The sequence below is a fragment of the Ruditapes philippinarum genome, unplaced genomic scaffold, assembly GCF_026571515.1.
Source record: "Ruditapes philippinarum isolate M1 unplaced genomic scaffold, ASM2657151v2 ctg121_1_1_1_1, whole genome shotgun sequence".
NCBI classification, from domain to species: Eukaryota; Metazoa; Mollusca; class Bivalvia; order Venerida; family Veneridae; genus Ruditapes; species Ruditapes philippinarum.
Window position 1 is genome coordinate 639,015 of NW_026861840.1, and position 21,455 is coordinate 660,469.

Sequence of the window (21,455 nt, forward strand, 5' to 3'; positions counted from 1 at the left end):
GATCTAGATTCCGTTTTTCTTTAAGAGTCTGACTTTATCTTGATGATAATATCCATAATGTTTCTTTCCGACCAGATTTTCTCTTGTCCATCCGTAACATAAACCATCTTCATTAGCTCCAAACTTCTGCTTAATTATTTGGCCTAAAAATAAACAAACATTATTAAGTCATAAACAAAACCTAGATGTGTACATTCTTAATGATAATATAGTATATATTAGATTAGCACAAAAAAACTACGGAATCCAGTATCCTCCATCGCTCAATCCACCAAACAGAAGTAGAAAACTTGATAATAATGCAAATACAAGTTGCTTAAAGTAAGTAGAAAGGTTACCGACTGCAAGTAGCGATATAACCAAATGCTAGAAGAAAAAATTCAAAAATCAGAAGAGTTAAGGACATAATGCAAAGGCAAAAGTGGATATCTCGCTCATTGTGTTTCACTTTCCGTATACATTGTACCTTGTATATATATTTAAAGAGCCTCCCTAATGGCAAGATTTTTTTGTCGGTCCGGGTCATACAGATGCATCACTGATTTTCAGAATGTAGTTCCTTAAAGGTTGTGATTTCCACCACAATACCATACATTCATGTCCATAAACAGAAAATTCATTCATTTGCAGGAATAAAGAATAAAAGTAATAAAATTAAATTACTTTATTTCTATGTATATAGAGGATAATGAATGAGTATAAGTTCAATACTGAATTTATTGAACGAGTTGACATGTTTATCAAACACCCGTGCCGATTTTGCGACTCCGTAAAAATGGTATTGCACTGCCGTGCATGTATTTTGACGTGACGTTATTTGCCTTATACAAACATAGTGTAAAGACGCGCTAATTGAAAGCGTTTTACTATAGGCGCGTCAATGAAAATTGACGCTTTTTCACTTTAAACAGTCTTGATTTTTGGTATGTGATAAATAGAATATTAAATTCGTGTAAGTTCATTACTGAATTTATTGAACTCGTTGAATAAAATTATATCATGCTCGCCAGAGGCTCGCATAATATAATTTTATTCAACTCGTTCAATAAATTAAGTATGGAACTTACACTCATTGAATATCCTCTATAAAAGATATTTTCATTCAGAGGTACATTTACACAAGTTTTTTCCTTATCTTACCCTTTTTGAATGCTATTTCAAGGCTGCTGGGACTTGGAGAATGTTCTTCCACGGCGATAACACGGACATTCCGGAGTTTGCCGACACACTCTTGTATTTCCTCGTCACTTTCCGAGTCTTCAGGAACAAATTTGTCTACAGTGCTATACTCTGAAGAAGAAAATGTAATAACGCGTGTTTGTTAAAGACGTTTTTCGGAGTTTTCATATAGACATATAGGCAAAATTAAAACTGAATGTCAGAAAGGTTAAGGTTGTGAGATTATAAACCAATTTGTTTAAACCAAATATTAACAGCCTGAAGAAAACCATATTATTCTAAATTAGGGTTTGTAACTTTTATTATTTCGACGCTAAACATGTTGTTTAACACAGATGTAAATAATCATGGAGCTTACTATAAAAATCATGTATATCTATAAAGAATAAAACAATATTATATCTTCGACCATTCGGGAACTATTTTGCTTGAAAATTAATGCGCCTGTCATTTGACAATTTTTACGCAGTGATCTCCCCTGAATCTTTCGGCGTTAGTGTACATATAAAGGGAAGTAACTTCTTCAAAAAAGCGGACTACTTTCGGCATTTGCAATTAACAGCATCAGGGTCTGAAATTTCGCTACCATTATTCGTTTGGTCTGACGACCCAAACAAATAAAAACAAATAACATATCTTGATTTTAAATGTAGCCTTCTAAACAATATATAATGACACACAAAAACATTGACATGTTTGGTAAACACAAATGCCTCTACTGTATAATTATGTATTTGGAACGCCAATTCAAATGATGGTGCCAGAAAATAAGAACAACATGTATATCACCTGTTAAATGAGCCGCTTGGCGACACTCGTTGTTCTGTCGTAATTTTTCTACCTTCATTCTAGTGGTATATTGTTTGTTTGGCTCTAATACTGTTATGTCGGCTGGACAGCGCACTTCCGGTGGTAAGTTTAGCGTTTCAATAGATTCTGAAAATGAACGATTCTTATCATAAATTTTGCATATTCATATAACCTTATAGGCTACACTTCACAAAATGACTTCTTAATGTGAATATGTCTATAGCTTAAAGATATTGGAGTTCTAACACGTAAATATGTTTGAAAATGCGTGCAACTTAAATGCGATTCAAATTTTGAAAGCACAACTCTGTGTTTGAAGTGTGCGTGTTATATCAGTAGTTGCCTCCCTTAAACTGTCGTCTTGAGGCAAACGATATTGTACAATTTGGACAGCTGTTTAAATATTCTAAAGCTTTCATTGAAAAAAAAAACACCGAGTTTTCTAGAAAATGTACTCTGTATGTGCATGTCGGTAGCAGACGTTAAAACAATACATGTAAAGCTATCATAAGCTAATGTAATGGTCAACTTGCATATATTTTGAATTGAAAATAAAATAATGGAGAGAATATGAAATCAGCGTGTAGATTAACTAGCAGAGAAATGACTGGACACTGGTACAGACTATGTTGAACTTTTTAAGACTATGTTGAACTTTTAAAGCAATTCCAGCGCCCAAACAAACTTACCTTACCGTTAACGGTGTGAATGGTCTATTAATTAAAATTATGTTTTATAAATAACTATATTTGATCGGGTTATTTGAGGATTATTAAGTGTCGCGTGCAGTTGTTCATATTGCGACGCAATACTCTGAAGAGAGTTAGTTGTTATCTTTAGGGTGTGCGGTCGACCCTGGTTTATTATAATGCCTTGTAAAGAGGACCAATATATGTCTGATGCGGCCTCTATTTTTAAGGCTAACATTAGAATTGTAAGTAAATAACGGAGGATAAAACTTGCGAGTCCTAGATTTCTGGTCCGGCGCGTAACCACTGGTTCGTGGATCCGCTCCTAGGTTTTATATAGATAACCTTAATGTATGAATACCTTCGGAACGCCTCTGTGATGGCAATAAAGCTGGACCTGCCATTCTATGTTGCATTCGGTTCACTTCTGCTACTACCGAATCACCGTTACCGTCTGCTTCAACAGACGAACCGGAACTGGATTTATAATAGAAATAAGTTGATACACTCTCGGTTAACGTCAATCCTTGCTGGCTCCCAGGTCTGTATTCTCTGTTATTTCTGAAACAGAAATGATCGAAAGAACATTTCATTATAAACAACTGAATATGTTAAAAATAATGGTATCTTACGTCAGTACCTATATTTATCCAGATGATTTTTGTTTTGTTAAAGGCATCTAGGTCGGGTGCCCACTTCAATGCTGGAATTAGTAAAAAAAAAAGAGTTATGTAAAACTGCTGAAAAAAATAAAATATTTGTACACGGTATTATCCATTTTTTACGGTATTTGCCGCCCGGACATGCGAATATACGGGCTTTTCGCGGTTTTCTACAACTGAGTCTTTTTCTTTTTAAAATCTTCTTTTTTTTCTTTTTTTTTCTTTTTGCTTTATTCAAAAGTGAGTTACAAACGTACAAACTGATTAATTATTAATGAAAGGGTTTGTGAAAGTTTACCTGCTTTGCTCGTTCGAATTATCGACATTTTCATTCTTCTTCGATCTTGCAGAAGGAGTCGAAAACATGTCCTGTAAAGTAAGAAAGACAGAAAGGTTAATTTATTCTCTGTTAATTTGATCAAAGTAATTCAATTAAGTTCTCAAAAAATTGAACAACATCAACGAAAAATACTTCTCCTATTTCGTCGATTGATAACTAAAACAAGTATATATGCACATGCGCACTTTAATTATGTTCCAGCAAACAAAAACATTCCAAGTGTATTTATAAGGATTATTGGTAATCGGCTAAGTGTTCCGAATGAGAATTTTATCAATTGACAACTTTTAAGGAAACGAGTATTGCCATTACAATTTCTTCTACTTAACTGGATCGGATTTCTTGCTTTACATTGTGTATAACTTTTCTTACAAAAAGTGGAGCACTATGATGTAAGGTCCATAGAGTTTATCTGACTATCAGTTCATTGCGAAAGTGAAGGCAACTAGTACTGGTAAACTGCTTGACAGCATTCCCAGGAACGATGCAGTGGCTGAACTGTGTTCTGGTATATTCAATGTGGCTTACTGCCGTGATCCGCAGTAAAAACTTCCAAAAACCACCACCATTACCTGGCTATGATACAGGTATTGTACTTCCTTAACACGCGAAAGAAAATGAATATTGGTGTTTTTATCTTGCTTTTTTCTCTAAAAGGAAATGGAAATGGTCAAACTGCACCAACCTGGTAATTTGGTATGTCGTCTTTCTTGGCGTTAGTATGAACATCAAGCCAATGCACCTTTACAAGTTTTTCAGCTTCTTCTAAACTTCTGATCTGTTGGCCTTTTATAGTCACCCTGGGCGACCTTTAAATAAATAAAAACATCAGCTTGTATATTACGTTACATTCACTGGCATTGGCCAGACGACAATTTTGCTTTGGTAAATTAAGCAACTCGCGTATATATATCGCCTCCAGAATCATGCCAAATTTTATGGCAATCATGAAAAAGTGTTCAGAATTCTAAAACTGTTTCAAGTTCAGAAATAAAGTTATTTGAGCCTATATACGGCACTTGCTGTCGTAAAAATACTAACAAAGTGTAAAAAGGGTTACAAATAGCCCTATAGCTCTTTACGAGATAGAAATTTGGAGACAAAAATAGTAAGTGCAGTCAAATATACGAACGAAATTATGAAATAATCTTTCCTGAAATTACTCTCAACCTTGTTATGGAAAATGTAATTATGATCCGAAAAGTGGATGCATTTAGCGTAGCGAATGTTCAATATAGAAATTCAGGGGGAGTAACTATAGACACATAGACAAACCTGTACAAAGCGACCTCTTATAAAGTAGACACGACTATTTCAAATCGCTCGAAGTGTGCTTTATTTGGGAGATGATTTTAATCAGATTGCTAAGATACTTTATCTTTGTTTGACATTGAATTGCGGATAGGACGTTGCTATGACTCGGCTTTAATTAAAAAGGAAACGATATGCGTTTACGCCCGTTTCCGTCACGGAAGTATCATTAATTAATATGACAATTAATAAAAAAAAAAGGTATCCAAACCATTATCAATATTTGCATCAAAAATCGCTTAGGGAAGTTAAGTATTGACAAACCAATAAGCACAAAGGTTTTTGGTATACAGTAGTCCAGGGGTAAAATCAGTGATCTCAGGCCTAGTGGCTCTTGAATCGAGCCTGACCAAGGAAAACTGTTCTAAAATTTGATATGCAAATATTATCATATGACATTTGAACATTTTTTTTAAAATGAATGCATGTGGTTTCCAAGACAAAACGTCAACTCTTTATGCCTTCAACGGTATTAAGCTATATATTCGCCTTGGGCGAAGACAGAAAGACACGAAATGGCAGAAATCAGCCACCATACATGGGTTTGAAATTTAAATGCGTAAAGATAAAGAATTTATTCTGTTGGACACTATAACTCTCGAAAGAAAACGGAAAGTCACTTAATTTTTACTCTCACGTGAGTTAAACGCTGACAAAGTAGATCTAGGTGATATAAAATTATTTAAACAAAAGAGATATATACCTTTGCATAGAGTTATTTTGCAGGCATTCAAAATAGCGTTTAATTTCTTCCATGATCAATCTCATACGCTGTGTCTCTAATTCCTGGAGTTGCTTTTCTGTAGATTTTAAAAACTGCAATGAAATGAACCAAGTATTTATGAAATAAACACATTAGATTTGCTATTTTCGATAAGCTATTTCATAAAATATAAATACAAATCAACAATTTTCAGCAGCAATGCAAACCCTTTTTTTTAATTAAAAAAAAGTCAAAACTCTGAAAGTATTGGAAACAGCATCAACATCGTAAAGTGTTTAATTGAACAGCTATCAACAGTCAAACTTACTTGTTTAGCAGACGACTCTTCATCCAGAAGTTCTTCTTCAAATAATGCAATCTTTTCCGTTTCCATGTCATTCTGACGCCGTAACCTTGACAACTTGTCTCGCATTTCGTCTATTTTTCGAGGTCCAGTTCTTGACGTCGGACGTTTTGATGACGTTATACGACTTCTCTCCGCCAGCTGCGTTTCTAACGTTCCGATCCTGTTTTTTGAGTGTTCTCGTGCCTAGAAAAATGCATTCTTATCATTATACGACTTAAAATTTAATCACAGTCCCAATTTTATAAAAAATAAAGTCAGAAAGTGAAGCTCAAAATGTCACGCGAGCCAACTATAGCTCGTAGTAATATTTGTTTTTTACATTTTGAAAATTAAACCCCTGGTGAAAGCCCGCCCTTCGGTACAGAACCCGCACTGCGCGATGGACATATCATGTAATTGCATGTACAACTATTTTGGTTCCGAAACTAAACCACCAATAATTGGCCTGACACAACGGAGAAAGACACAAGGTAAAAACTCGTTGTCCATCAGGAATGGGTGGCCGGGATTATAATATTATCGGAACTGCGTATGGATATCAGCTGGAGACAGCCGAGGTCATGTGACATTTATTATGTTGTTGTTGTTGTTGTTGTTTGTTTGTTTCCACATATCTATCTCCAGTTCATTACACAGTAACAGTGTTGGCAATTTGAGTTCTTCAAGCGATTCTTATCTTCACAGCCACTAAGATTCTGACACTTAAAACTTTGCAAATGTCTCCAAGGACTTAATTGTATACTTTTGACAAAATCGTAACTGTAACAAAATTGTTCTTCAAACCTTTAAAAATCAAACCATTATTCAAAGTCGAGCGTTTTGTCCCAGTGACAGCTCTTGTTTTCTTTCTTGACACGTGTTGTATATAGATTTATAACCTTGCGCGACATTATACGAAACCTAGTGATATCCAATATAGTTATCACATATGGTTTTCTGTAGCATGGCGTGACAATAATTATGGTTTCAATGGCAGTTGCGTAAAGGATTTCTAGGTCATCACGTGACAGCTAAACTACGAGTACATATCATTTTTAGAAAATACCTCCGACAAATTTAAAATACACCCTTAACTTCTTCTATTTTAAGAGGATTTTAAACTAAAATAGAAAGAATCTATCATCTACAGAAGCCGCATAATGGTATAAAAGAATTTCTAATAAAAATCGGGCCTCGAATTCACCAGCAATATGACTGTCGTTTGCGAAATATTGCGCCAAATGATTTATCACGCATGAAGCATGGAATGACATACGAGGAAATATAATGATCTATTAATTATACGCCCTGTGTGAGAGTTCGGGGCTTAGAACGAATAAAAAATGTCTTAATTAAATTTGATATTGTCGTGCCCACTCACATAGGAAACGAGATTTCAAAAACAAACTTGACTTATATATAGGTAAGTGCCGTTTGCGTAAAGACTAAACTAAGAGTCATGTCTTAAAAACAACATTTTACGAAGTCTATTACAATGTTTTATGCAACATAAAAAACAACAACAGGTGACGCATTACACAAGTAACAAGATAATGTTTATATAGCGGGTTATATAAATACGTCACGTAACATATATGCATTACAGAAATTCGTCACGTAGTCAGTCATGAACAAGAACGTCACGTGATTTATAACAACCTACCTCAGTGCAGTTTCTGTATGCCATGGCGATGTGGTTTCTTTTGTCGTATCGTTTGTGAAAATCTTTCTCCAACATCTTCATGTTTTGCTCCTCATCTCCTTCATTTAAGCTGTAAATATTAAAAAAAAAAAAAAAAAACATTCGTTGAAAATAAGAGAGCTGTAGTAAAACTTCTTCTAAAACTATTTTAACTTTTTAAGGTCTCGGCGATTCATAAATTTGACGAAAAGTGCCGAAAAAAGTACCAGTAGTTATATATCTTAAGAACTAGTTCATATTTTAAAGAATTGTGCACGGGTTTTTGATTCCAGTTAAACGGTGTTACCAGATCAGCCATCTTCGTTACGTACCAAAATATTAAGTTATTTTAATGCTGTTCACTTATCACTGCATCAACACATAAACTTTTACAGTTGTCGTGTTTTTGGCATCCAGCCAGAAAGACAATACACGGACACGACGGAACCATGATTCAAGATCGCAAACACGACATATTAAGATTTAACATAAGAACGACACCAAGTTCCGTTTGTCGTTCCGTCGATTTTGACAAAAGACAAAATTACCAAATCAATGTGGCATATCACAGGTTATTTTTAGCACTGGCAATGTGGAGGGCGAAAATCCGACAAACACGACATAAAATTGGCAGTTAATGGTCAATACTGCTAAGGTGGTAGGAGCTTTTTAAAGCCTTTTTCGCGACTTTTTACGGACCAAAAACAACGTGAATAGTAATGTATCATAAAGAACGCCACTTGAAAGTTTAAAATACTATTTCGTTTGCTATATTTTAGATTGGGTGCGTTACTTAGTCCTTACGATTTAACTTTACGTAACGTCACGAGATGTCGCGTGCAAACTAGCATCATTATACTATTACTTTAGGTGACATTTTATTTATACCGTAATAAGTTAAGCTTATACATGTATTGTACTCATTTTGAAGAAAATATATAGAATAAAGACGAATTTATTAGTTGAAACCTCCCACGTCTCGTGCATGAACAAGATTCACTTAGGTAAGAAAAATGCAATATTTACCATCAGAATTCTAAGTGTGAATCACTAAGAATTTCTCAAATAGTCATCAAAATGATCTGGCTTTTTACACAGAAATGTAATTTAGAAGTCACTTCTTTGGACAGTTGTAAAAATAAATACGTTCAAATGAAGACCTCTGGTTTAATTTCTAAAAAGATTGTAGATTTTACACAAGCGAAAAATAACAACGAGATTTTGTCACCAGAAGAAAACCAGTCCAGCAGGTGAAACATGTACACGTAACTTACAGTTAAACCAGTCACCGTACTGCTCTCTGCATTATTTTTACACTAATTGAATGCTATAAATTCGAAGCAGAGCAAAGTCAAGTACAGAAGGGTAACTTAGGGTTGAAGGACAAGACCATCATCTAATGTTCTCTTAACAAACATGTTCATTTAAGTGACCATCTAGAGACTAAACGAAAACGTCTAAAAGCGCGGTGGTTCACATTATCAATATTCCTCCAAACACCAATTTATTGACAACCTACATGTGTAGAAAATTGACAAATCTAGATAACTATGTGTTGAAAATCGAGGCAAAAACATCTATTCGTTCGCTTTACTGCAGACACATCAGATAATGAATAAGGCAAGCATGAGCACAGTGCTTAACTTGATTTGGGCGCTAATGGCTAATTGTTGTACATAAATATGATATAACAATCATAGTTGATTATACTATTAGAAACCATTGAGGTATTTCTTACATTTGTAATTTAGAATAAGGTCCATGCTCTGACATAAGGAGGTTGTAGACACGTTGCCGGGATTCCACGACTTCCGCTGCCTCACTGCGCATGCTCCCAAGAATCTTTGACATGAGCTCGCTCTTTAAATATTGGTCTGAAATTGTAAAGGTATTATCACAGATTTATAATATAAATCCGTGGTATTATGATTTATGGCATGTCGCTATAGAAAAATTGTTAAAAATAAAAAAAATATACATTTGGATCAGTATGCTTATTTGTTTTATTAAATAATGTTTAACCTATGTGCTTCAAATGACAACAAATAGTCATGTTCATCTGATATCTTTTTGGGTGTAGATTAATATTTGGTTGATTGGGTTTTACGCCGATTCTGACACATTATGGTCATACTTCGGCGGCTGGTCAACCTACCTTGCTTTCCCGGATAACTAGCAATTAATTACTTATAAATTATCTTCGCAAGTGACAAAAATCATAACAAGCGATAGACTATTGATGAATTCCAAATCAAAATTGAGTAGTAATCCAGTACTCTTCCTTATTCGCCTTTTCTGTATCAAGTTAGATTAGTACAATAATTTACCATATTTGCGTTCTTATTTGATACTTTCTTCACAAACTCTTGTGTGCCCTTAATGGCCTCAGAAATATCAAATGATAAAATTGATTATAGTGATCAAATGACATAAAGTAAGGTGTACACCCAACTTGCTAGAACATATATAGTTTTACTATGATTCCTTCTATAGGTACTATATTGAAGAATTTCTGCAGTAAAAGAGCCAAAATGGAAAGTGATATACCATTGGAATCGGCAAATGATACCTGGAACATGATATGACTGTGTTCATGATGTTTATTAGTCAAATAATGAAAGACATGACGAGAAAATATCGTATAGCAGGTGTGGTGCCGTAAACAAATGTCACGCGATCACCATCCTGAAGATAACGTGTAAGACGAAAGGTTCGACAAAACTTGACAGCTTTACCTAGTTCTATCACCATCACGATGCTATATGACATCATTTGGCACGTTATATGTTTATTTCCCCTTAAATTCCCATTCTATGTTTCCAAATATAAAACACGTACTAGTGTCAGATATGAAAGCGATGTTAGTTTTAGACTTTTAGTAGAAGTACGTAAGTATTTTTAGAAATAAATAGCTGAAAGGGTATACCCGGACATCAATTTTCATATTTTTATTTATGATAAATATGATATGTACATGTATATGCTGGGATGGACAAATTTACAATATATTTGGATTTTAAGGTGTTTGGAGCTCCACGCCCCACGTCTCTATGGCTGACATATCAATGTGGAGCAATCCCATGTCATTCTTGTGTCCTCGAGTGACATTACATAGAACAATTATGTCATAAAAAACTTACCAGTTGGGTGACACATTCTGTCCGTCTGTATGTTGAGATCATTCACCCAATTCTGTAATTGCTTGATATATTGCATCTCAATTTCTGCACGCTCAGCAATCTTCATGGTGAGGAATATTCGAAACCTGAAAAAAAAAGTTAACCCAATATTAAAGGGACTCCACTGAAGTTTTATGAGGTGAAGGGACCGAAAGTATATTTCGATCGCGTTATATGGCGGCCATTTTGATTCATGCACCATACCGCCATTTAACTTTTACCTGAATTCCTGTGTCTAATTCACACAAAATCTTAAGATTGAATAATTGTTATTTGAAAGAAAGTTTTAATGACCATACAAATTTCTTAAAAGAGTTGTCACTAAATCTAAGTTGAGTTTCTTTTGCGGGATTGCTGAATGGCGACATCAGTTTACTTCCATCAATATATCAGTTATGTTCATTAATTTGATTGGAATGAATGAATGAATGAATGAAACGAAATGAATGAATGAATGAATGAATGAATGAATGAATGAATGAATGAATGAATGAATGAATGAATGAATGAATGAATGAAACGAAATGAAACGAAATGAAACGAAATGAAATGAAACGATATTAATGAAAGAATAAATGAATGAATGAATAAATAAATGAATGAATGAATGAGTGAATGAAATGACATGAAATGACATGAATGAAATGACATGAATTAATGAATGAATGATCGGAAGAACAAACAGATGAAATTAAATATTTTAAGTCTAGTAATTATTAAATAAATGGGAGGGCGGTAACGAATGAAGTTTAATAAAGTTCAGACAGATAGCCTAACTAGAACAAAATTTGTTAATCTTAGTAATAAATTGAACGGTGTTATAAATGAAAAGGTCCGTTTATGATTATAATTATACTGTCCATACAGTGACAAATCAGTACATTCATAAACACACTTTCTATTGCTTTATTTCTTAGTCTACCATCATCCTTTTCAAATTTTTATCACCTCAAATTAGAAATCATGTCTGGGGAGATGCGCCAAATCTCTAGATAATGGTCGTAATTACCAGCAATTTTGTTACATCTCAAACATCTTTCAAAAGATGTCATTTCAATATGAAGCAGCTGTATATCGCGACAAATGCTTTGTTCTGCGGTCCTGTACCCGCGTTTTGCAAACCGGAAGTGCACCACAGTTTTATACATCATTCCATCCGAAAAGAATCCGTTGCTTAAGAATTGGATAAACAGAGGTATTTATCTTATCTTATTTAATATATGTTTATATCTTATCTTATCTTATTTTATTTATTTATTTATATTATTTTTTTATTTATTTTTTATTTATTTATTTATTTTGTAGTTGTTGGTGTAGGAGTTGTTGTTAATTTTTAAAATCGTGACATTAAATTCTGGTTGCAGAAAGAAAGGCAAACATTACGAAACAAAATTGATTATTTTATAACATTATACAGACAATACAGATAAGGTCATTAAAAAAATAAAGGCTTCATTAAAAACAAAGGTTATGTGAACAACTTGTCATTCAAGTAATTCTAAATCGCTCAATATAGATATAATTATCTTACACGAAAGTACTCAATTTCTAAAATTTATATAACTTGATTCTTCTTTCCAAGAAAATATTAGGAATTTATCACTTCGTTACTATAAAGAAAAAAAATGTTATTTTGGATTTCCTTACGAATTCGGATTGCCTACATATACTGTATGACACGATTAATGGAGAAATGTACAAGTATATTGTGTAGAAAAGTTCACATATACCGGAATAATTCAACTCTCATGTCCTGTGCTAAATAAATATCTAACATAGCATGTTAATTCATACAGATATAAATTTTTACTCGCACAACTTTAATATGATGAGTCGCGGTTCAAAAATGATCTGATCGTTTGACATGTACATGTATTTCCCTTTAAACAGCTACTACTTTAACCTGCTGGTCTACTTTTGTAGCCAGAGAAAACCAAGATTGGTGATCTGCATTATTGTTATTCGGTCAGGAATTATTTTGGAAATTTTCGTAAAATATGAATGGTTTTGTGCAGAATGAAAAGAACCCGTGTTCCCGCTTAGTTGAATGTTTACAACACCCCAAAACCACGTGAAATTTCTGTCCTAATCTATAATAGAAATTGTAGGTAATTATAATCAGTAGGTGGGCTCTGTCACACCGTATAGGGATCCCTTCAGAAAGAGTATGAATGTGGAGCTCCGCGTAAACTATTGTAAGAATTCACAGTTTCACATTGGTTCCACATAATATATTGATAACTTCACATGTTATAATGTCACACTGACATCATATTAGGACAATTTGACATGATGTATAGTTATTTCGACCTTAAATAAGGCTGGTTCCACATAATATATTCAAAAATGCACATAGTATAATGATATATTGACATCATATAAAGAGATACATTGACATCATATATTGTTCGGTTGACTATAGATCAGGATGGCTCCACATAATATATTCATGAGTGCACATTGTATCAGAAAAGGTTGACTCAATATATTGCTATTTGGCCATAGCAACTTTTAGGTTTATAATTATAAGACAGTCAAGGCTTTCCATAACCGTTTCGTAAGAGGCGACAAAACGGGTTCAAATTACTGGAGTCATATAAATTATATTTCTTTATTTTTAGTCATTTACCAAAAAAACTACATATCACATGCGTTATATAGTTAGTGAAGTATCGACCGTTTCCCATAAGAAAACTAGATGTATGTATAAATACATATATTAATTTGTTAATGCTTCATCCTTTTAATTACAGATTCAAAAATGAAAATTCATATCAAATAATTGAAAATCTTTTCTTAATTGTTTAAGAAGAAACGCATTTCGTCTTCTGCCTTGCTTCGTCGGGCCCTTGTAGGTGATTTTCTTGTTGCTCTGTCTTCCTTTAGGACATTGAGTAATTTTGTTATGGTCATTGGGTTTACTTTTATATGTTTCTACATGATCATTTTAGTGTTTTACTTATTTAACCTTTTGTTACCATGACAACTGTTAGAATTTCACTTGGCGGGGATTCATTTTATTTACACCGTCTCGTTTAAAGGAACATGGTGGGGCTAAGAGCTAGGTTTGGTGCACCATTAACCGGTTTAAACTCTCCAGCAGTCATTATTATGCTGCTGACCGTTCCAAGGCGGCGCCCCACTGTGTTCCTCAGATGTATGTCTATGCTGTTTCATACTGTTTTGGTGACACTTTTGCTTGTGTCCCTTGTTGTTTTCTCGTCTACGGTAAGTATCTTCCCCATTGCCTCTAGTTTTTATTTCTTTGATTAACCATTGATTGCCCTGTCCTGTTTTTGTTTTGGGTCCGCCTGGGCTCCTGGCCATTCGTTCTTGTTGCTGAGTCATATGGTTGTTACGTTCATTGAACGCCGCCTTTCCTTGTTGATCTTGTTTATCATATTTTTTACTAAAGACACAGACGCCCTTATATTGTCGGAAGATCATTTTAACAAGATTTCAAAGATTCAAGATAGCACAAATATTTCACAAAGTTCATCGCCATGTTCGGCGTTTCCATAAGAATTATATAATTATAAAAAAAAAATTGTGAGAATTAGATAAAAGTGGGAAACGCGATATTGCTTATGACTTACTTGTCAGACGCCTCATGTTTCTTAAAGGCTTGGTCTAGCAACTTGTATGGAAAACTATCCCCTACGGTTTTCGTTGCCATGGTATCTTAATCTTCTTACTTTATCGTCGGACTATTCTTTAATTTAAGAGTAAAACGACGATATCATGATCAACATCACTCTAATCCTCCAAACAAATGTGACGTTACTATGGAATCAGCGTCTTGGTTCTGTGACGTTTAACGTCTTCTCAACGTCACAAGGGAGGTAATAAACCGCTGATTTCTATTCACTTATATCATGAAGCGCAATATCACGTTAAAATTCAGCAAACTTTGATTAAAAAGCTGCATATATACTTATAAACATGACCGACCTAGATTAAACATATCAGAATTGAACATTTACTGATTATTGCAATATAATTTCTATATCTCGGGTTTGAAACTTGCACAGGCAAACTTAAGATCTCTGCTATCGCGCCAACGATATATTCTCTCGATTCGATGCCATATTGTAAGACATTTATCGCAGTAACCGATTAAGTTTGAAATTTTAACATTACAATATATCGTTGAAATATAAAAAGAAATAACCGCGTTTGAAGATAGAGCAAGGTCTTTAACACAAGTTATTTACAATCAATTCGCCACAAATTTTGTCAATAGGATTAACGGTCAAATCAGGGTCAACATTTAGCTCATCTGGAGTGCAAAGTACAAAGTTTATGATTTTTTTCATACATTAACAATAAAGAATATACAACAAAAACGAGCCATTTTATTTACGATAGCTGCGAAATATCTGTAGAAAAGTTGATACATACAATTTACGTCACAAAGGAGAATGCGCGACGTTACGCTGCAAAATCAGTAAAAAATAGCTTAAATCACTTAAAAAGCATAAAATAAAAAGAAAATTTATTTGTTTTACATATAAGATTGAAATATATTTCATTCGTGAACACCAGCTATTATATTTTCACTCGTTGCTACGCCACTCGTGAAAATATTGCATCTGGTGTTCACTCAGTGAAATTATATTTCAATCTTACATGCAAAACAAACAAATATCCTCTATGTGAAGACGCGCTAAATGTTAGCGTTACTGTATACTATACTGTAGGCGCGTCCATGAAAAATGACTCTTATATCACTTTAAACGGTCTTTATTTGGGTATGTTATAAATAAAATATTAAATTCGTGTAAGGTCATTACTGAATATATTGCACGAGTTGAATAAAATAATATTATGCGAGCCTTTCTGGCGAGCATAATATTATTTTATTCAACTCGTGCAATAAATTCAGTATTGAACTTACACTCATTCAATATCCTCTATACATGTATTTTTCAACTGTAGGGAACTTTTGTAGTAAATATCCGTTTACAAGCGAAATGATTTTATATATTTAACAATAAATACAGGATATTTGTTTCGTTCAGTTGTAAGATCGGAATATATTTCACCTAGTGAGCAGCAAAAGGTATATTTCACGAGTGGCGTGAAAATCTGTCCACAAGCCAAGAAAATGTTCCTAAAAATTTGAATACAGTTTTCATAGTCTGTCTATATTTTTTAACAATTGTTCTTTGTTGTTACATATTTTTGTATGCATTAAACAACTAATTAAAATCAGAGACATAGATAACTTATTCATTAACGAGCTATCAAAAAATCAGTAAAATAATACATTTTCTGAAAGTTTGTGCTTTTGTCTATGGCTGCAGGTAAAAATATTTACAGTGGCCATTTAAACAAATGATACATCAATTTTAAAGAGAAATTTATTTTTATTACAAAAATATTCATATGACGAAAAAACTGGCTCAGTGGGTATGTTCTGCTATGTTTTTCTAAGTGAAAGGCATGGAAAGTTACCAATATTTTAATAACTTGCAGCAATAGATAAAAGATTAACCTTTCAAACGGTATGTAATATTAAAGGATCAAATGTACATCCATTAAGTTTAATTTGTTACAAATTGCCTAATTGTTCACTTTTTGATAGGCATGAGTGATGTTTTAGTGGAGTAGATCTATATATCTACTGTAGGAGCTGTCTATGTCTCTGTTATATAATAATTTGTGCACAGAAAACGTGTTCTAAGTAGATCAATGTATATCTTTTTAAATTTAACTTTCCCTCAAACATACGGGTATTATACTTTTTTAATGACATTAATTTTCACGTGCATAGAGAACTGTGCTTCGTTAGTGGGCGAATAAATTCAGTGGAACATCTCTTGTTCAAGGGAAGTAACCTAAATCTTTTAACATGTACTGTAGAATCAACCAATCAGAATGCGTGTAATATTATGGTCAAGGCCACTCGTGAGATCGTGGTGTTAAGAAACGGAAAAATAGGAAAAAATCAAGTAATTGTCGCTATTAAGGTAATATTTGCATGCAATTTGTTAATTGACAAGTATGAAATCGTGTACTTTTTGTATTTTGGGTAAGATTCACCATTTGAATACTGTAAAACTGTGGATAAACTTCTGTCAGTTTTACCTGTCAAAATTTAGGTAACTGGGACAAACACGTGAACCACTGGGTCAAAATGTAAACATTGATTTAGCTCTTTTGATGACAACCTCTAAATTGATTTAAACGACATATAATTTGTTAGATCTTTTTGATATTAATTTATCGGACGTGACCAGTAGGCCCATTTATTAAAGACTTCATATTTTTAATGTCACAGAACGTTGTTACATAATAAGGGGTGTCCCCTTTTCTTGAGTTTGATTTTGCTCCTAAAGCATGGGTCGGTCTATTTAACACCGGCACGAGATATCCCAAGACACCCAAACACACACTCTGGAACAGAAAGATACACATTTTTAGTCCAAGGACTACCCCAAGACACCCCAAGAAACTTATATATCTGTGTAAATTGGGAAAGTGTTATTATATACGACAAATGATTATTTACGTGTCATCTTGTTAATTACAATCAAATATACCGTATATCAAATATTGTTAATATCATTATGTATGGACTTAGAACTGTCATCACTAAAATATTTATTGATAGATCTATGCTCTTTTATATAAAAAATATTTTGATTAAAATTAACTTTAGATCTACTGAAATATAAACAAGACTATGCATGTTAATCTGTTAATCCAATGACATAAGGGGCAGATTAAATAAAAAAATCAATATTATGAAACAGAATATGATTGATTATTTCATTGTTGTAAACAATTTTGCACAAAAAAGATTATATATTTATAATCTTACATTTAAAAAAGACAGGGAAATAAATGAAGAGAGATTCAATGTACACGTAAATGTGAAATGGCATAGAACTACTTTACCTCAGGTAAAAAATGTAAAATTAAGATGTATTTACATGTCAGTAAAGTGTCTTGGGTGGTCTTGGATGTCTTGACGTAGTGTTGGTGTAGTCTTGGGGTAGTCTAAGGGGTGTCTTGGGGTAAATAGACCGATCGCCGAAACATTTCTCCACTATGTAAGTATATTTTTACCAGACATTTACATTTACTGTTTATATACTCTGTATCAGGAACTGTTGATCAAATTCATTTTAAAATATTTTTGAGAAAACATACAGAAAAAAATGTTAATTTTCATTATAACTCATTAAAGGAATGTGCAATTGAAGGAGACTTTTGTGCAGAGTGCTCCATGTATTTACTGCCAGTTTTAGTAAATGAATTAATAATGTACATGTATCACAAATTCCAGTGATAATCAGTTAATCTTTAATGGCAATAGAAATACAACTTCAAGAATTTATAACAAATTTATCATTGTGCATATCATTTTCATTGAAATGCATGAGTAATTACTTTGTCAGCATGCCCGAGGCTGTTTATTCCACTACAAACTAGAAAACGAGTGAGTCTCAATCATCATCATAGCGAAACTGTTAAATTTGACAGGCACATGATATAATTTGACAATTTTTTCTTCCGAAATAGGAAGATTGATATAACAATGTCAAGTTGTCATTTTTGCTTAAAATCCTTTATTTTAGGTTGACCATAGTTGACACCTAAAGCATTTTTGCCATGTAGTTTGATATTTCTAGTACATTTTGCATTCCAGTACCTTTCAAACTTGGTTACAGTAAATAATGCAGATAGATTTTTTATTGAACATATGTTTAATATTGTAATCTACATATATCAAAATCTATTACAGACTGAAAAAACATCCCTATTTTTGGTGAGAGACCTTATCAAAATCTATTACAGACTAAAAAAAAACAATCCCTATTTTTGGTTAGAGACCTTAAAAATGTCATAGAGATCTAATTTTTAATCAATATTGACTTTGAAGATTGATGTTTAAAAACTGAAAGATTTAATTTTTGTATTCTGTTATAATTGGACATATATACCACATATACAATGTGGTAACCTGTATACAACGTGGCAATATATGTATACAATTTGGTAACCTGTTTATAATGTCTTGTTTTTGTAAAATATGTATGTATAAACAATGTTGTAACCTATATACAATGTGGTAATATATATAAACAATGTGGTAATCTGTATACATTGTGGTTACATATATAAACAATGTGGTAACCTGTTTACAATGTGGTAATATATATAAACAATGTGGTAATCTGTATACAATGTGGTAACATATATAAACAATGTGGTAACCTGTATACAATGTGGTAACCTGTATACAATGTTGTAATATATATAAACAATGTGGTAACCTGTATACAATGTGGTAACCTGTATACAATGTGGTAATATATATAAACAATGTGGTAATCTGTATACAATGTGGTAACATATATAAACAATGTGGTAACCTGTATACAATGTGGTAATATATATAAACAATGTGGTAATCTGTATACAATGTGGTAACATATATAAACAATGTGGTAACCTGTATACAATGTGGTAACCTGTATACAATGTGGTAACCTGTATACAATGGTGTAACCTATAATAACAATGTAAACCTACATATACATGTACTGTATGGTAACCTTTATAAAATGTGGTAACCTGTACAATGTGGTATCTTTTCTTCAATAAAAAGAAATGCACTTGTACAAATTTTCTTCTTTGGCACTTTTTCATTATACTTAAATCTTTAATTATATTATTAAAATTTTAGGAATAGCAATGCCATTCCACAACTGTATCTTGACAGATACATTACAACCAGTGTCATTGAGACAATAGGTACAAAGCATTGAAGGTGTTTATCAAATGCAACATAATTTAAATATATCATAATGCCTTTTTCAACTTATCATAATTATCAACTAAAGGGCAGTTGAGGTAATAAATGGCATTGAAGTTTTGTATACAAAATTAATATACATTGTATATTGGACTTGTCTATTAAAGATATGAATGTATACTATTTAGTGTGGTATCTGTCAGTTACATTGTTACTGAAGTGACCTTTGCTTGCAAAAATAGAAGTTTGAAGTGGTCCAGACTTTGTTTACAGTATTGAAGTACATGTACAATGTATACATTATCACCTAAGTAGTGCAATAACAGGTTAACTCCTGTCAAATTTAGATTTAAATTTTTGCAATAAGGTGACGATACATGTATATCTAAATTTCTAATTTATTGCAGTATGTACTGTAACTACTCATATATGTATCACTAAATGGAGATAGTTGCATATGCCACTGTTATATTCCATGTTTGAATATATTAGAGTTGTTTGAATAATACACAACACAAATATGTACAAATGACTGACCTATCACTTGACCTTTGTCCACTCTTCAGTGACAAAGATTAGTTACATACTCGATAACTGAACTTTATGGTCAAAAGTTTTTATTCAATGTTACATGTTCTTGCATAATGACTGAGTGATAGAGAGTTAAAAAGTCGACCAAAATTGGCAATAGCTATACTTAAGCCACAGTACCTTTACCCTACTTAAATTGCTTGACACTGAAAGTGATTAGTCATTCTCTCTAGAGTAGATGCAGGCCATTTTGGTACAGTCTGACTTGGCCCTACACTGTTGATATCCCAATTTTTGTAATTTGATATTAAATTTGCCTTAATTTCCTAATGGACTGTCCCTGATTCAAAGCAGGCAAGTCCACTTTATAAAGCAGGGTAAGCCGGTTAAGAAAAAAAACTAATAAAATTCGAATTTCTTATGGAATTGATATTTCTATAGAATTGCAAACTAAAATTAAAATATCTTCAATCAGTGTGCCAAAAATTGAATTAAAGTTACTTTCATAATAACTGAGCACAAACAATTACTATTTTTGATATGTTATATTATTGTCAAGAATGAAGATTAATCTTAGAAATGGACAATATTTTGTTGATCTTATGCATGTACATAATTATGTTCTCAAAATAAGATCTTTTACAAATAATGTGTCCAGAAAATGTAAGGAAGAAAAATAAAAATTCATACCTACAACTAGGTACCCTCTTTCTTTTTGTTTGAGCACAGAAACCAATCTCTAAAAAATATTTTTTGTCTTGAAGATCCTAAAGATTTAAGACCTCGAAGATTGTGAGTGGTAATATGTCAAATGCCATTATTTATTGAATTTTAGAACCCTTGATAGTACCTAAAACTTTTTCCTTTTCAGCGGTCAAAACTAGCACTATTCAGACTGGGAAAAAAAATCTAGCAGGTTTTCTGTTGCAAGGCAACTAAAGATTTTAAATTTACAGTGAAAATTGCCCAACCTGCTTGTAAATTTTAATTGTTATCAATAGCTGCTATTTATTGTTATATTGTTCCAGATTCTGTTCTGAGTACATGTATAATTATATGAATAATGTAAGGACGACTTTATGAATGAGAGAATTAATTTTATTTCCTTAAATTGATTAACTTTGTTTCTCTAAAGATCGGGCTCAAACTTTTATTTACTCAGTGCTTGTTGACTATCTCATCTGATAACACAATTAATTTAATATGCTCACATTATGTAAAGACTTGTGACAAAAAGCTTTAAACAGAAATTATTTA

General features: G+C 32.8%; 2 protein-coding genes across 2 annotated transcripts in view; one reads left to right on the forward strand and one right to left on the reverse strand.

Annotated features, from left to right (window-relative positions):
• Window positions 1-3: 3 nt before the first annotated feature.
• LOC132717035 (uncharacterized) lies at window positions 4-14,696 on the reverse strand. Its single transcript, XM_060700406.1, has 12 exons — window positions 14,497-14,696; window positions 10,862-10,986; window positions 9,460-9,595; window positions 7,704-7,812; window positions 6,023-6,244; window positions 5,695-5,807; window positions 4,366-4,489; window positions 3,639-3,709; window positions 3,040-3,239; window positions 1,969-2,115; window positions 1,141-1,290; window positions 4-143 (listed from the first exon to the last, which is right to left on the reverse strand). The coding sequence occupies exons 1-12, from the start codon at window positions 14,574-14,576 to the stop codon at window positions 4-6; spliced, it is 1,617 nt and encodes a 538-aa protein (XP_060556389.1). The 5' UTR covers window positions 14,577-14,696.
• Window positions 14,697-16,787: 2,091 nt separating this feature from the next.
• LOC132717037 (protein cycle-like) overlaps window positions 16,788-21,455 on the forward strand; it is a 70,984-nt gene continuing 66,316 nt past the window's right edge. The window contains exon 1 of the mRNA XM_060700410.1: window positions 16,788-16,872. The gene's annotated coding sequence lies outside the window, so the exon portion shown is untranslated. The remainder of the gene's footprint in view (window positions 16,873-21,455) is intronic.

Coding starts and splice junctions, on each gene's coding strand:
- LOC132717035 (XM_060700406.1), bottom strand. CDS start 14,576: ATGGCAACGAAAACCGTAGGGGATAGTTTTCCATACAAGTTGCTAGAC. Junction 10,987..14,496: donor AAACATGAGGCGTCTGACAA/GTAAGTCATAAG, acceptor TTTTTTTTTCAG/GTTTCGAATATTCCTCACCA. Junction 5,808..6,022: donor AAGAGTCGTCTGCTAAACAA/GTAAGTTTGACT, acceptor ATTTCATTGCAG/TTTTTAAAATCTACAGAAAA.